This window comes from Ylistrum balloti, unplaced genomic scaffold (assembly GCF_031769215.1).
Source record: "Ylistrum balloti isolate Yb309-2 unplaced genomic scaffold, AGI_CSIRO_Ybal_v1 Utg371438, whole genome shotgun sequence".
NCBI lineage: Eukaryota > Metazoa > Mollusca > Bivalvia > Pectinida > Pectinidae > Ylistrum > Ylistrum balloti.
Window position 1 is genome coordinate 253978 of NW_026782754.1, and position 13961 is coordinate 267938.

The 13961-nt window shown below is 34.3% G+C and overlaps 1 protein-coding gene across 1 annotated transcript; it reads left to right on the forward strand.

Moving 5' to 3' along the window:
- The first annotated feature begins 3256 nt into the window (after positions 1–3256).
- On the forward strand, positions 3257–13009 carry LOC132562504 (uncharacterized). Its single transcript, XM_060227247.1, has 3 exons — positions 3257–3554; positions 8451–8582; positions 12744–13009. Exons 1-3 carry the CDS (start codon positions 3257–3259, stop codon positions 13007–13009), a joined length of 696 nt encoding a protein of 231 aa, XP_060083230.1.
- The last annotated feature ends 952 nt before the right edge of the window (positions 13010–13961 follow it).

The window sequence follows — 13961 nt, forward strand, 5'->3', positions numbered from 1 at the left end:
TCCTGACTATGATTTTAATATCAGTGGATTTCCTGACTACAATTTTAATATCAGTGGATTTCCTGACTATGATTTTAATATCAGTGGATTTCCTGACTACAATTTCAATATCAGTGGATTTCCTGACTACAATTTTAATATCAGTGGATTTCCTGACTATGATTTTAATATCAGTGGATTTCCTGACTATGATTTTAATATCAGTGGATTTCCTGACTACAATTTTAATATCAGTGGATTTCCTGACTATAATTTAAATATCAGTGGATTTCCTGACTATAATTTAAATATCAGTGGATTTCCTGACTATCATTTTAATATCAGTGGATTTCCTGACTATAATTTTAATATCAGTGGATTTCCTGACTATAATTTAAATATCAGTGGATTTCCTGACTACAATTTCAATATCAGTGGATTTCCTGACTACAATTTTAATATCAGTGGATTTCCTGACTATGATTTTAATATCAGTGGATTTCCTGACTACAATTTTAATATCAGTGGATTTCCTGACTATGATTTTAATATCAGTGGATTTCCTGACTACAATTTAAATATCAGTGGATTTCCTGACTACAATTTTAATATCAGTGGATTTCCTGACTACAATTTTAATATCAGTGGATTTCCTGACTACAATTTTAATATCAGTGGATTTCCTGACTACAATTTTAATATCAGTGGATTTCCTGACTATAATTTAAATATCAGTGGATTTCCTGACTATAATTTCAATATCAGTGGATTTCCTGACTATAATTTAAATATCAGTGGATTTCCTGACTATAATTTAAATATCAGTGGATTTCCTGACTATAATTTAAATATCAGTGGATTTCCTGACTATAATTTAAATATCAGTGGATTTCCTGACTATAATTTTAATATCAGTGGATTTCCTGACTATAATTTAAATATCAGTGGGTTTCCTGACTATGATTTTAATATCAGTGGATTTCCTGACTACAATTTAAATATCAGTGGATTTCCTGACTATAATTTAAATATCAGTGGATTTCCTGACTATAATTTAAATATCAGTGGATTTCCTGACTACAGTTTAGCAACAAAATCAAGAACCGACATTTTGTTCTCTCCTTTGTTTGTTTTGAAATATGAAATTTGAGCCTCACGAAAAAACATAATTTTTAAGTATTTTAATTACATTTCAATATTATACTTAATATAGGCAAGTTTCACACTCTATATCATACGATTAATTGATTAATTACGTATTCTATAGAAATCGTTGTATCCAATTTACCATGAAATAAATACAAATGTAATCATGATAGCATGATAGTAGTTAATTCTGTTTTAATCAATTATATCTTAAGAAGATTAAGTAATTTGTTACACCTGTACTGAACGCATAATGGTTACGTGGTTTGTAAATACATTGAAAGCCTTTAACGTAATCATGGTAGTGTTTGCTTTTTGTAAGCTAGAAGCGATTTACACCCAGATGAAAGCACAAAATTGATTTCAAAGAGAGATTTTAAGTGCTAGTAAGAGGCCTCTAAATGGGCTCTCCAAACGCGGGATTTAAATACGATTTGCATTTTCTGAAAGAATACCAACCTAATCACAAGTGTATCCGTAGTATATAATGATTGAACAGCGAAAACAGAAATAACACTGCTTTGATATATTGATATGGTATATCTGGATTTATTGTCATGGCCTGTAGAAGCTTCATCAATATGCTTATCTTTTATAATGTGAACACGTAGCTTTGTGGGCGAGTAGAAATGTGAGTGCTGGGAAAATTACTTGTTTTTCATTTTTACTATTTTTTTTTAATTATTATTATCATTTTATGAATGAATATCCCGTGTCAAAACATATACATCAGAGTTTATAACAGACAAACTTATATTTCTTTAAGAAGTAAAACTGATTATCATACAATGAAAAAACTCGTAGATTTAAATACCAATACGACTCTTGTGTGTATGTTGGTCTTTCACGTGAAAACGCCAAGGCGAAAAACTGATCCGGACACTTTAGAAATTACAAAGATTAAACAACAAAAGGTTTTGGTATATGGTGATTTCTTTCTCTTGGGTATGTTTTTTTAGAAAGTTACGAAAGTTAGCTTGTAAATTTTAAAATTTAGCAACGAGAATGACGTTTGTGGGTACAATGATCTAACTTAATTGACTATTGTTATGATATTATAATTGTTTCTCACTATTAAAATATTAAGCTGTGACACTTCCATCTTCAAAGACTGGTATTACCGAGTGTCAGTAAGTACAGGAGTATTAAAAACAACACGTTACCGACCTGTTAACAGAATCTTAACTCAAACTCGAATTCAATGAAATAATGAGGGAAATATGAACAAAAGAAACGTTAATATGAAGACTTCGGTAAAATGCCAAAACCAATAAGACATGGTATTCCGGAAGGGTAATCGTCTTCTGTTCTCCGAGGCCCACCATGCAAAAGCACGCCCAACGTCATATTTCACAAGGAAACATAACATCTCCCAAACGTTTCCAAAATCTTCACTAATTTAGACATTTTGAAAAAATATATCTTGTTTTTCTTTCTGTTCGTCGCGAATGAAAACAGTGCTTACCTCGAATTGGCTACCACTGTTCATAAGGGCCTTAATTTCGTCAAAAAATGCACTGTATTGACAATGTCAATTAGTAGTCATATACAATCACTTATGAAGAATTCAATGTCGCCTACAATTCGTGAGCTGAATGTCCTTTACTACCTTAATATGGTAATATATCAAATCGAATCAAATATGATTAAGTCTATCTTACCAAACCTTAAACAGTATCGTCTCATGATATTAAGGAAATCCCACAACCAGATCGTAGCTAGCACCGATAAAGCAGTATCGATCTGCGTGGCATCCGTGCTTGCCGGGTATATTATTATTGACGTAGCACTGTTCACTCATTTCAGCATGTTAGGGGCACATAATCACTTCTAGAAGCTCCAAGCCCCTGAGTGTGGCTTCGCTTCTAAAACTGGACAAATATTGACAATAATATCGCATATTATCACAAATAATTATACACTGGACCATACAACGCGTCTCTGAAACTGCGTACCGTGTCCAAACCAGTTTGCCTATACAGTGTTTCCATTCTCTGAAACCGAACAGCGGACGATTGTTCCTGAATTCAAATAGAACTTGACTTAGTTACCGAAACAGAAAATTGCCATGACAACCCTCACAGATTTACTTAAGAACAACAAAACATGTCGGCTAGTGAATTTTGGAAGTATGACATTATTACTTATCGGCCTATGGGATACAATTACTGCTGATGGAGATTTAAGAATGTTTAAAAGTGCACAAAGGGTGAATTTACAGAATATGACACATCCAACACGTAAACTATGGACACATGATAATGTAATCACGCCATTCCGTTGTGCTGAACAGTGCAAAAATGACGAATCCTGTGTCAGTTTCTTTTACAACAGAGATTCTTTAATATGTGAGGGTCATTCTATAACTCTAGGGATTACAAACGGATCTACACCTGCTGTCGGCAATAGATATTATGTCGATGACAATGGTATGTAGTAAAAATATGTTCTATACTGTAGACACTAGTAACTACAACGATAAATATTTATATATTATTTGGATTTTCCTCAGTCTCCTCCTAGGTTTTCACTGACGAGTCCTAGAAGGACGAAACAGCTGTATGATATAGCATCACTGACGAGTCCTAGAAGGACGAAACAGCTGTATGATATAGCATCACTGACGAGTCCTAGAAGGACGAAACAGCTTTATGATATAGCATCACTGACGAGTCCTAGAAGGACGAAACAGCTGTATGATATAGTATCACTGATGAGTCCTAGAAGGACGAAACAGCTGTATGATATAACATCACTGACGAGTCCTAGAAGGACGAAACAGCTGTATGATATAGCATCACTGACGAGTCCTAGAAGGACGAAACAGCTGTATGATATAACATCACTGACGAGTCCTAGAAGGACGAAACAGCTGTATCATATAGCATCACTGACGAGTCCTAGAAGGACGAAACAGTTGTATGATATAGTATCACTGACGAGTCCTAGAAGGACGAAGCAGCTGTATGATAGTATCACTGACGAGGCATAGAAGGACGAAACAGTTGTATGATGCAGCATCACTGACGAGTCCTAGAAGGACGAAGCAGCTGTGTGATGTAGCATCACTGACGAGTCCTAGAAGGACGAAGCAGTAGCATCACTGACGAGTCCTAGAAGGACGAAGGACGAAGCAGCTGTATGATGCAGTTTTAGTCATTGTTCGGCTCTACTATATCAAACGAAATTATTAAATAATGGTATTCACTTGTATTTCTTTTGTACATTTTTAAGTCCGGAAAAATTATTAGGATTTGTCTGTACATCAGGTCTTTAGACAAAGTAATATTCTGATAAGGCAAGATTTTTTGTTTGAATTGGTAGGTTAAATCAGAATTGTGCAGAGTATATGTTTTTTCTAACTATGTAAATTTAGATGAGATACTGAAATAAAAAAAATAAGAAAAAACAAAGTGCCAGTTTCAAATTAACTAAAACATCATTTCTGCAAGGGAATTTATTTCATAAGTAAGTACTAGATAAGCAAAACTAATATTTGTACTTTTGTTGTTCCATTTTTTAGTTCTATTTATAGAACACACACTGTATATCTAAATAAGAGTTTCTCGAAACTGTTTGTGTCGCCTGCATAAAGTGTCATGGTCAACCAGAAATCGAACTGGATGTGCAACGTTCAACCATAAAGTTTTAATGCCAAATTTTATTTCTATAACTCGAAGCATAAAGCGAAAACTGCGCAAAACAATATTCCTGAGAAATTTTCCAAGTTCAAAAGCACATATCAACTGCCAAGAAGCGAACTCGGTGCGTAACTTTTGACCAAAAACTCATATACAAAATTGCATTTTCATAACTCGAAGCATAACCACAAAAAATCCAGAAAACAATATTCCCGAAGAATTTTCGAAGAGACATAACTCTACAAAGAAGAGTCACAGACAGTCAAGAATCAAAATAATCTGTACCCTTCCAACAAGAAGCCATATACCAAATTTCATTTTGATAACTCAAAGCATAACCGATAAAAGTCCAGAAAACTTTCATACGGACGCCGCCGACGCGTGCCGACGGATCCCTAAGTGTCCGCCAGCTCTGCAGGCGACACAAAAAATACATTCATATAATATTACAGTAAAGAATTACAGGCATTCCAGTTACCAAACAAAGACGTTAAACAAAATATTTCTAAGTCAGTCTATATTCATCCTTCATGTTTAAGGTATTTGTCATAAATCGAATACTTATAATTTGAATGACCAAATCAGTAAAATATTTTATAAAGGAAATATACACGGATAAAAAAGAAGCAAGTTAACAAATTATCAAAATCCAGGATGCTTGCTGAAAAACACAGTAAATAGAAAGCAATAAACAATATTGTTAAATCGACTCTCGTGAAAATATTTCTCTGTGGGTTTTTTAGTATTTGATATATCTATCTAGCTGGTATGCTTAAACTGCCAAACCTGTCTATAAAGATCACAAAAGGGTCAAGAAAAAGTGACCTTTATAGACAGGTAACCTTTGTATAAGATGGCCTTGGCAGGTTTGACTGTTGTTCATCGTCTCCATTTCTCCTCCGCGTGTACGTTTAGAATAAAACTACATTTAAATGAAAATGATCATTGTGCGCCTGTTTTTAAAAAAATTCAGCTACATATATTGATATCACGATTTTTCTGCAAGATGTCGACACAACAGACAAATGCACAAAAACAGCGGGTTGATGAAGATTATGAAGGAGGTTTACTGTCATCATAATTATCTCACTAAGACACATCCTATTTTTCCAATGTGATGTTGGATCCGTTTGATGCTCGGTTTTGCTGGTAGATTAGTTCGCTGTTTAGCTTTTTCTCATTTGGGAGTCTGACATTGCTTACTTGAAAAAATGAAAAACTATTCCTTCCGGAACCTTTCGATGGTTTCAGTGTAAATATTTCGTTTGGTGTTTCCCCTCGGTTTTGAGTTTGAATTAAAACTCTGATGACATGTACGCATTTTCTTTTTTGTTAGCTCACCAGGTCCGAAAGACCGACGAGCTTATACCATACCACTACATCCATCGTCCGTTGTCCGTCTGTCAACTTGTTCCCATTAAATCCCTTCTAGTCTTGAACGAATGAGAATTTGATCGAATAGGGCCAAAAGGGAGGAAGGGAACCTTAAGATGAAGGTACTTTTGACCAAATTTATGTTTATATATAAACGTTTTAGTTTGGTAGTACAGTTGTAACGTACTTGTCTTTTACCTAGCCGTCCGGGGTTCAATTCTCGAAACCGACGTGAAAAGGTAAGAGGTCACCTGCTTGACCACGAGGGTTTCTCCGTGTACTTTATCAGTTTCGCTTCGCCCCCTATGAACCTGACTCTTCTTCTATATTTTCCTAGCCCGACAGCATCCAACTTAATGACCAATAATAGTCTTCATCGCGACATTATAGATGGCAGTGTGGCAACAGACATCATGATTACTGACATCACATTTTTGTTTTGCCAAGGTAAAGAAGGTAAAAAAATCATTACAGTCGTGAAAATATTCCACAGCTGTATCATATGTTACTGTTTACCAGTATTGTGTATTATTTTGATGTTTTTGGACAAACATTTAAAACAATAAGACATTAACGTCATTAATATATTGATCGTTTGATATAGAATACACTTTCATTGGTTAATATCAAGTCTGTTCAATTAAATTGATACCCAAAAAATTAGTCCGTGACCTAAACCAGGAACATTTTATTACTACACCCGCCATGTAAATATTGGTCAATCCAAGTAAGTAATGTCGCGTTCCCAAATTAGCTTTCAGCTCAAGCTTCATACCACAAAACGAATATAGAGTCATTCTCAATGAGATCACCACGCCGACCGTATAACCACCCTTTAAATCTTATGAACAGGCATGTCTGGAAACCCTGTGATACGAGGTTGTCTATCAATTAAGGACATCTTGCACGAAACTCGTGATATTGGGAACCCGCCCATGAATATTGAATTTACTGCAACATGTATACACCATAGGTTATGGATGAATAGCGGTTGCTATCAAGAAATAGAAAATTCACAATAGGGAAATTGAAATCATCGAGTTTGTCGTACAGCTTTGTGGAATGCTGTCCATGTTAGTTTCGTTGTAGGCAAATATTCAGATAAACGATGGATGTAGAAGAGTCTTTAGTGTCCTTGATTTCCATTTCTGTTGGGTATATACGACAGATGTGGTCAATAAATCTCTTTTCAGCACGACAAGATGTCATCAATGTATCTGAAAGTGAAATTGGAGGACTTGGCAAGGTCTCTGTAGCCTGTTTTGATAAGATACATTCAGCCTCGTATGAAAACACAATAAGTCAGTGAACAGCGGGGCAGAGTGTTAGTTTCTATGGTATACCAATAGTCTGTTGTAATCTTACCGCCGAAATCGACGACGATGTTGTCAACCTGAAACTAAATCACTTGTGTAACATGCCTTTTGGCGTTTTTCATTGGCTGCGCCAGTCAGAAATTAATTGTGATGTCATAATATAGACAACGATGTTACGTCATAGATTGAAAATGGCAAAACAAAATTCCTTCCTCCGTTTTCATTTGTCATCTCCGTTTTTAAGTTTAACCTTGTAAAAGTGCATCCTGAAGATTTATTTTTTGTTCGGTATAGCTCGCAAATTTATAACGTTCTAGGAATCGTTCAATCAAATTTTATAAGAAATGAAAACTTACTTAAGATTAAATATATATACATGTTTATACGTATGTATTCATATGCTTTTTAGGTTTTTGATTCAAGCTTTTGGTGTAAACACAAAACTTGTATCCGTCGTAAAACATTTACAATATACCTATGTGAAACAGAAATGATTCCTATTTATTTACTTGTTTGCATGTTGATGTTGGATGAAAGAAATGACAAAATAAGAATTTTAGATATCATGATCTGTTCCTATTACTGCATAATCCTGTAATTCACACCAATTAATTGTACTTCAATATATTTTCTCTATAGTTGGACCCTTACTTGCTATCACATTTATTTTCACAAGGAAGGGTATTCATTCTAAATTTCAATATACTATAGCATTCTTTAAACATATAGAATACTTACCGTTCTATTATAGTGATTATTTCAATACAAACGAAGTTTTCTTCCTAAAAGAGCATTCAGGAATTAAGATATTTTTTTTCATTTCACCATACTTTCAATGAGAAAGAGGGCGATTGCTGTTCTACACACCCGATCCATTTCTCTTAACATTATTTTACTGGTGAAAGTCATTCTTTTGCTTATCCCTCGTTTTATCCAAATGTTCTTTATATTTTGCACTCATAGTTTTATTGTTTTATTTTCTCCATGATTCAAGGTCAAGGTTATATAGGCGATGTCTGTACTACAAACTCGGAGTGTTACGTCTCAAATTCAGAATGTCGCAATGGGGCATGTTGGTGCGCAGCCGGATACAGTTTCTGGCCACGGTCAAGGTCATGTGTCGTGAGTAAGTATATCTGAATGTTACATAATCAAATTGAAATTTACTTCCATATGAAAAGGCAGAGATGAGATTATACTACGTAATAATAACAAAGATTGACAATTACTACGGTATAAAGAGAATTGTTTCTGAACAAAAGCAAAATTTACCGTACAGTCGAATATTTTCGCATTGAGGATAGGCTATTTCTCGTGGTACATCAACATGATCACGAAAATGTATTCCATAAAAAGCAGATATACGTGTGATAAGAGATATATTTTTTTCTGCAGGTCGCGAAATTTTTATATGTTCAAATGTAATTCGGTCGTTTTAAAAAGAAATCGACAAACTTTTTAGGTATGGTAGATCGATGCTGAGGTCATGTACCATTCATTATATTTTTGGAAATAAAATTTAAAATACGTCAAGAAATTAGGAAATTAGCGCAATACCTGTCTTTATTATATGAAATAATATGAAAAGTTCCATGAAATTGAGAAACAATCGTGCTGGTCTTTTTCACATTTATCATTAAGCTAACCTAGGTTTATGGTATGTTCACGCCCTAAATCGAAGAAAAGTTGATACTTTTCCAATGTCAGAATTTCTGTTGGCATAAGTAATAATAATATTAATAATAATGATTCAAGCGTGATGGTGCAACGTACTGCTACTTATCTCTTTAACTTAAAATAACTTCGGCTTAGTCGTTCTCGTTTCCAAGTCATTTCATAGCCTGCTATATATCATCTACTGAACTGATATATTTAAAGCCCCGTTGAAGATTACTATTAATTAGGTATTATTAGGTTGTGTATCCATGAATATTAAGTTGATACCTGTCTGTCATCGTGTTTTGGCAACGTGAACGAGACGGGGTGGGATTACGTCGAACACATTGCGAAAAATGGATAACAGATCTTCTGTCAAAATCAATGGTTGTCACTCATTCGCAAGATTTGATTTTAAGGTCCGGTGTTAAAATTGATTATTCATAAAATAGGATTTCATGGAAGACAACGATAACTCAAGTGTAGAATGACGGATGGATGTGGCGGAAGGCATGCTACAGGGCAATCGGAAACGCCAGCCAGTTGACGATGGTTGTGTAAACATATATTTAATGATTGTTGGTGTAACTGGAGTGTCATTCTAATTGGAAGGCAAGGTGTATCTCCCTCAAACAACATTATACAGAGTATACATGGATTATTTTCGCCCTCGCCAAAAGTTAAACTGGCCCTGAAATAAATAGAAAAACATTGTTTATCTGTAACCTTTTTTTCACCCTTGCCTAAAACTCATTTCCGACCACTGTTAAATTGACCCTGATATACTATATAGTATTGGCTGAAGTTTGAATCTGTTATTAACATCGAGATCTGATAAAGTATCGGCTGAAGTTAGAATGTGTTATTAACACCGAGATCTGATAAAGTATCGGCTGAAGTTAGAATGTGTTATTAACATCGAGATCTGATAAAGTATCGGCTGAAATAAGAATTTGTTATTAAACATCGATAAAGATCTGATAAATTTGTTATTATCGGCTGAAATAGTTAGAATTTGTTATTAACATCGAGATCTGATAAAGTATCGGCTGAAGTTAGAATTTGTTATTAACATCGAGATCTGATAAAGTATCGGCTGAAGTTAGAATTTGTTATTAACATCGAGATCTGATAAAGTATCGGCTGAAGTTAGAATTTGTTATTAACATCGAGATCTGATAAAGTATCGGCTGAATACCATCCAATATGTGTCTTCCATGATCTGCATAAGAAGCAGCAAATGTTACACATAATTGATTATAATTCCTAGACTATTGAGAGAAAGATAGTAAAAATTATGGAAAATGTTATGGAAGTGTAGCTTCATCGGTAAAACATTGTAAAGGTTTGTTGCGAAGATCTTTATCTTTAGAACCATAAATCATACGTATGTTTTTTTCAAGGAAGAAAGCATACTTAATTGAAAATGGGAAATTCATGTTCTTAAGCGTTGTACATTCCAACAGTCGTAAGTTAACGATATATATCTGAATTTTTCTCTAAAGATCAAGTAAAATTGACTTGTTTTACACTGGAAAAATAATGTTACCCAGTATATTTACCTCACTTGGATAAGCATTCATTTTGAAGCTATCAATGCACGATCATCAACAGAAACATTGGTAAAGCATACAGCCTGTGTAACTGTTCCATTAAATATCCTAACAGTTAGTAAAACTGAAAATGTGTTGTGTTTGAGGGATCTAATTTTTGCTGTTTTCGCTGATAGAACAAAAATGTGAGAATATGAGTCATCACAAACAACTCCCCCCCCCCCCCCCAAAAAAAAAACAACAAAAAACAAAACAAAAGCAAAAACAAATCAAAGCTTTGCAGTATTAAACAATTTTTCCCATTTTTTTTTGTTCGTATTTTCTAACTTTGAAAATTCGCTGGTCCATTATAAGGAACAAGTTAAAATATCAATCATGGGATACTAGTTCTAATATATGGGCAAGAATTAGCTAATGTAACCCTAAGTGTGACATTGAAAGAAGAAAATAAAAATATTCATAAGCCTACAAACTTTGTTTGAAGTATAGCTGTAAATGGTGTCTTTCTATGTGTAACAAAAAAAATCATTTTGAAACTTACTTCAGTTAAGAACAAAGAGAATTAATGAATTTAGAGCATGTAACATTGACACTATTCCCAAACTGAGACTGATGGTTCTTTGACCTGTTTAAAGTTTAGTATTAGGTTTGTTTATCTCAAAACATTGTCCATCATCTCGACTTAAAAAATTGCATTTTTCAAATTTATCATGTATTTATCAGAAATTCTATGAAAACAGGTTCCTCTTATTGTTATGTCAATGTTACATGCAATTATTAAGAGATAAATATAATCAGAATTATGTTCTTGGTAAACAAAAAAAGTTTTTTTTTCATTGTTTTACTGTCGTATAAAGAAAATTCTATCAATATTTTTGCAACCTTCTCATTTCAGTAATAAAGTAGTTACACATATGTTGCATGTAACATGGACACAAAAAAATATTAATCATAAAGTATGCCAGAAATGCTATTAAAATATATAAAAAGCCCCCCAATACACGATCTGTATGTAAATTATAATTATACTCTCACATATCTCAAATATAATATCGTTTAAGTAGTCGCATGTAACATTGACACCAAAAACGTGCAACTATTTATTTTCGGGTCAAGGATACGTACGAAAAATCGTTTCCCACCAAAAAATCGCTATCGTGAGGTCAAACCTGTTTCAAATACCAGGTCTACTGTTTTTTTTTTTGTTGAAAAATACAAAGAAAAAAAACCAACATTATCAAAGATCATATTTTACTCCGAATGTGTGCGTAAGACTTCGTTACGTGATCAAAATTACCAGATTCCTCTACACCGATAGACGCTATTTTGGAAAACTGCATAGTCACGTGTTAACGTTACTGGTATCGGGTCGAAATATCGCAAAAAACATTATCGTTACGTGATCTGTTACAGAAATACAACTGTTCTGAAGAGAGGGGATATTTTAGGGTAGTTTGGACACGAAAAATAATTATATTTTATTACCTGATATATTTTCCGAACTACAGTTGATTGATAAAAATTACGACAATCATATCGTACCTTGTGTTGACACTTTGTAAATTTGCAAATGCCGTGTCGATGATGCGTTTCCAAACAAATTTACTGAGGGAAACGTGCACGTAACGTTTGTTGACGCGAAAAGTTACTTACATTGGTCTACTTTCAATCCTATTTTTTTTTTGCAGCATTAATCTTATCATTTTGCAGTTTATTAACAACTTTTACAGCACCACAATTCTTCGGGCATTTAATAAATACGACTCGGAGTTTCACTACTGCAGAAATGTCACACATTTTGCCAATAATTTATCCACTGGCGGCGTACAACTTGTGCTGCTTCCTTGTTATTTAATCAATTAGATCAATCTGTTTTTTTTCATATGACGATAAAAATAAACCAACTTTAACATTTAAACAATGTTTGTTCTCCATACTTACATGATTTTGTTCGTTTTTTACTGGATAAACTTCTTTGACACTAAAATTTTATTAGCGAATTCTTGCCCATATATCATTACATTATTTGATTCAATACCCTTTACACCATACTTATGTTTTTTTACTTTATTTTACAGATTGCACTACATATGGAACGGATTTTACCGAAGTTCTTGATTACTTCCTCATTCAAAATAACGAGGAATCTTTTCTAAATGTATCTTATGAAAGCTGTATTCAGTCGTGCATATCGGTCACGCTTTATGCATGCGTTACATTTGAATATGGTTGGCAGAGCAACGAGTGTTTCCTCCAGAGTGTCACAAAGTTCGACAAACCAGATAAATGGTATCACGACACGCTCTCACGTGGATTTGGCCATTACCAGCGAGACTGTCTTTGAAAATTGGCTGTTAAGACTCATAGCTCCTAGAACGATAGCCTCGAACAACCTTTGGTTCAATCTATATATGGAAGTCCCTGTATTAATGTAAACTAGGAGTTTTCGTAATGTTCGCCTTGTACAAAGATGGAGAATTCAAGAATATAGCTAATGTTTCATAGTATAACATGAAATACCAAAAATGTTGTTTTATAGGGCGGATTTTACAAGAGTGAAAAAAGTTTGTGTATGTGTGTGTGGTGGTGGTGGTGTGTGTGTGTGTATATGTGATAGTGTGCGTGTGTGTGTGTGTGTGTGTGTGTGTGTGTGGTGGTGTGTGTGTATGTGTGAGTGTGTGTGTGTGTGTGTGTGTGGTGTGTGTGTGTGTGTGTGTGTGTGTGTGTGTGTGTGTGTGTGTGTGTGGTGATGTGTGTGTATATGCGGGTGTGTGTGAGGGTGTGTGGGTGTGTGTGTGCGAGGTATAAAGTTTTAGGAGGGAAATTTTCCCGGTATGCGTCAGCTTTCAATGGATTTGCTTCATACGGCGAGTCCAGTTGTCAATTTACATTGATACCATATCGAAGTTACTACAGATATAATTGCCACTAGATAAAATTAGTCGTTCTCATCATTCTTGTTAAACAATAGACTCAGACGTTTCCTCTTATCCTTTCTACTTTGCCTCAGTAGCCTCCTAGCTTTCACAAATCATTAGCATCACTGACGAGTCCTAAAGGATGAAATATCTGTACAGAGCAGTTAAAATAAACAACTAGAAAATAACAACATGTCAGCTCAATCATAATCTAAACTCAAATTCAATAAAACTGAAAAAAAAAGATTTACACGGGGAATCTTCTGGAAGAATACGCGTCTTTCTCCCGGAGAAGTAAGTAATGTCACGCTTTCAAATGAGAACAATTTATACAATAACGGAACAAACAGACAAGCTTACGAGCATCAAACACGTCAA

Coding starts and splice junctions, on each gene's coding strand:
- LOC132562504 (XM_060227247.1), top strand. CDS start 3,257: ATGACATTATTACTTATCGGCCTATGGGATACAATTACTGCTGATGGA. Junction 3,555..8,450: donor ATATTATGTCGATGACAATG/GTATGTAGTAAA, acceptor CCATGATTCAAG/GTCAAGGTTATATAGGCGAT. Junction 8,583..12,743: donor GTCAAGGTCATGTGTCGTGA/GTAAGTATATCT, acceptor TTTATTTTACAG/ATTGCACTACATATGGAACG.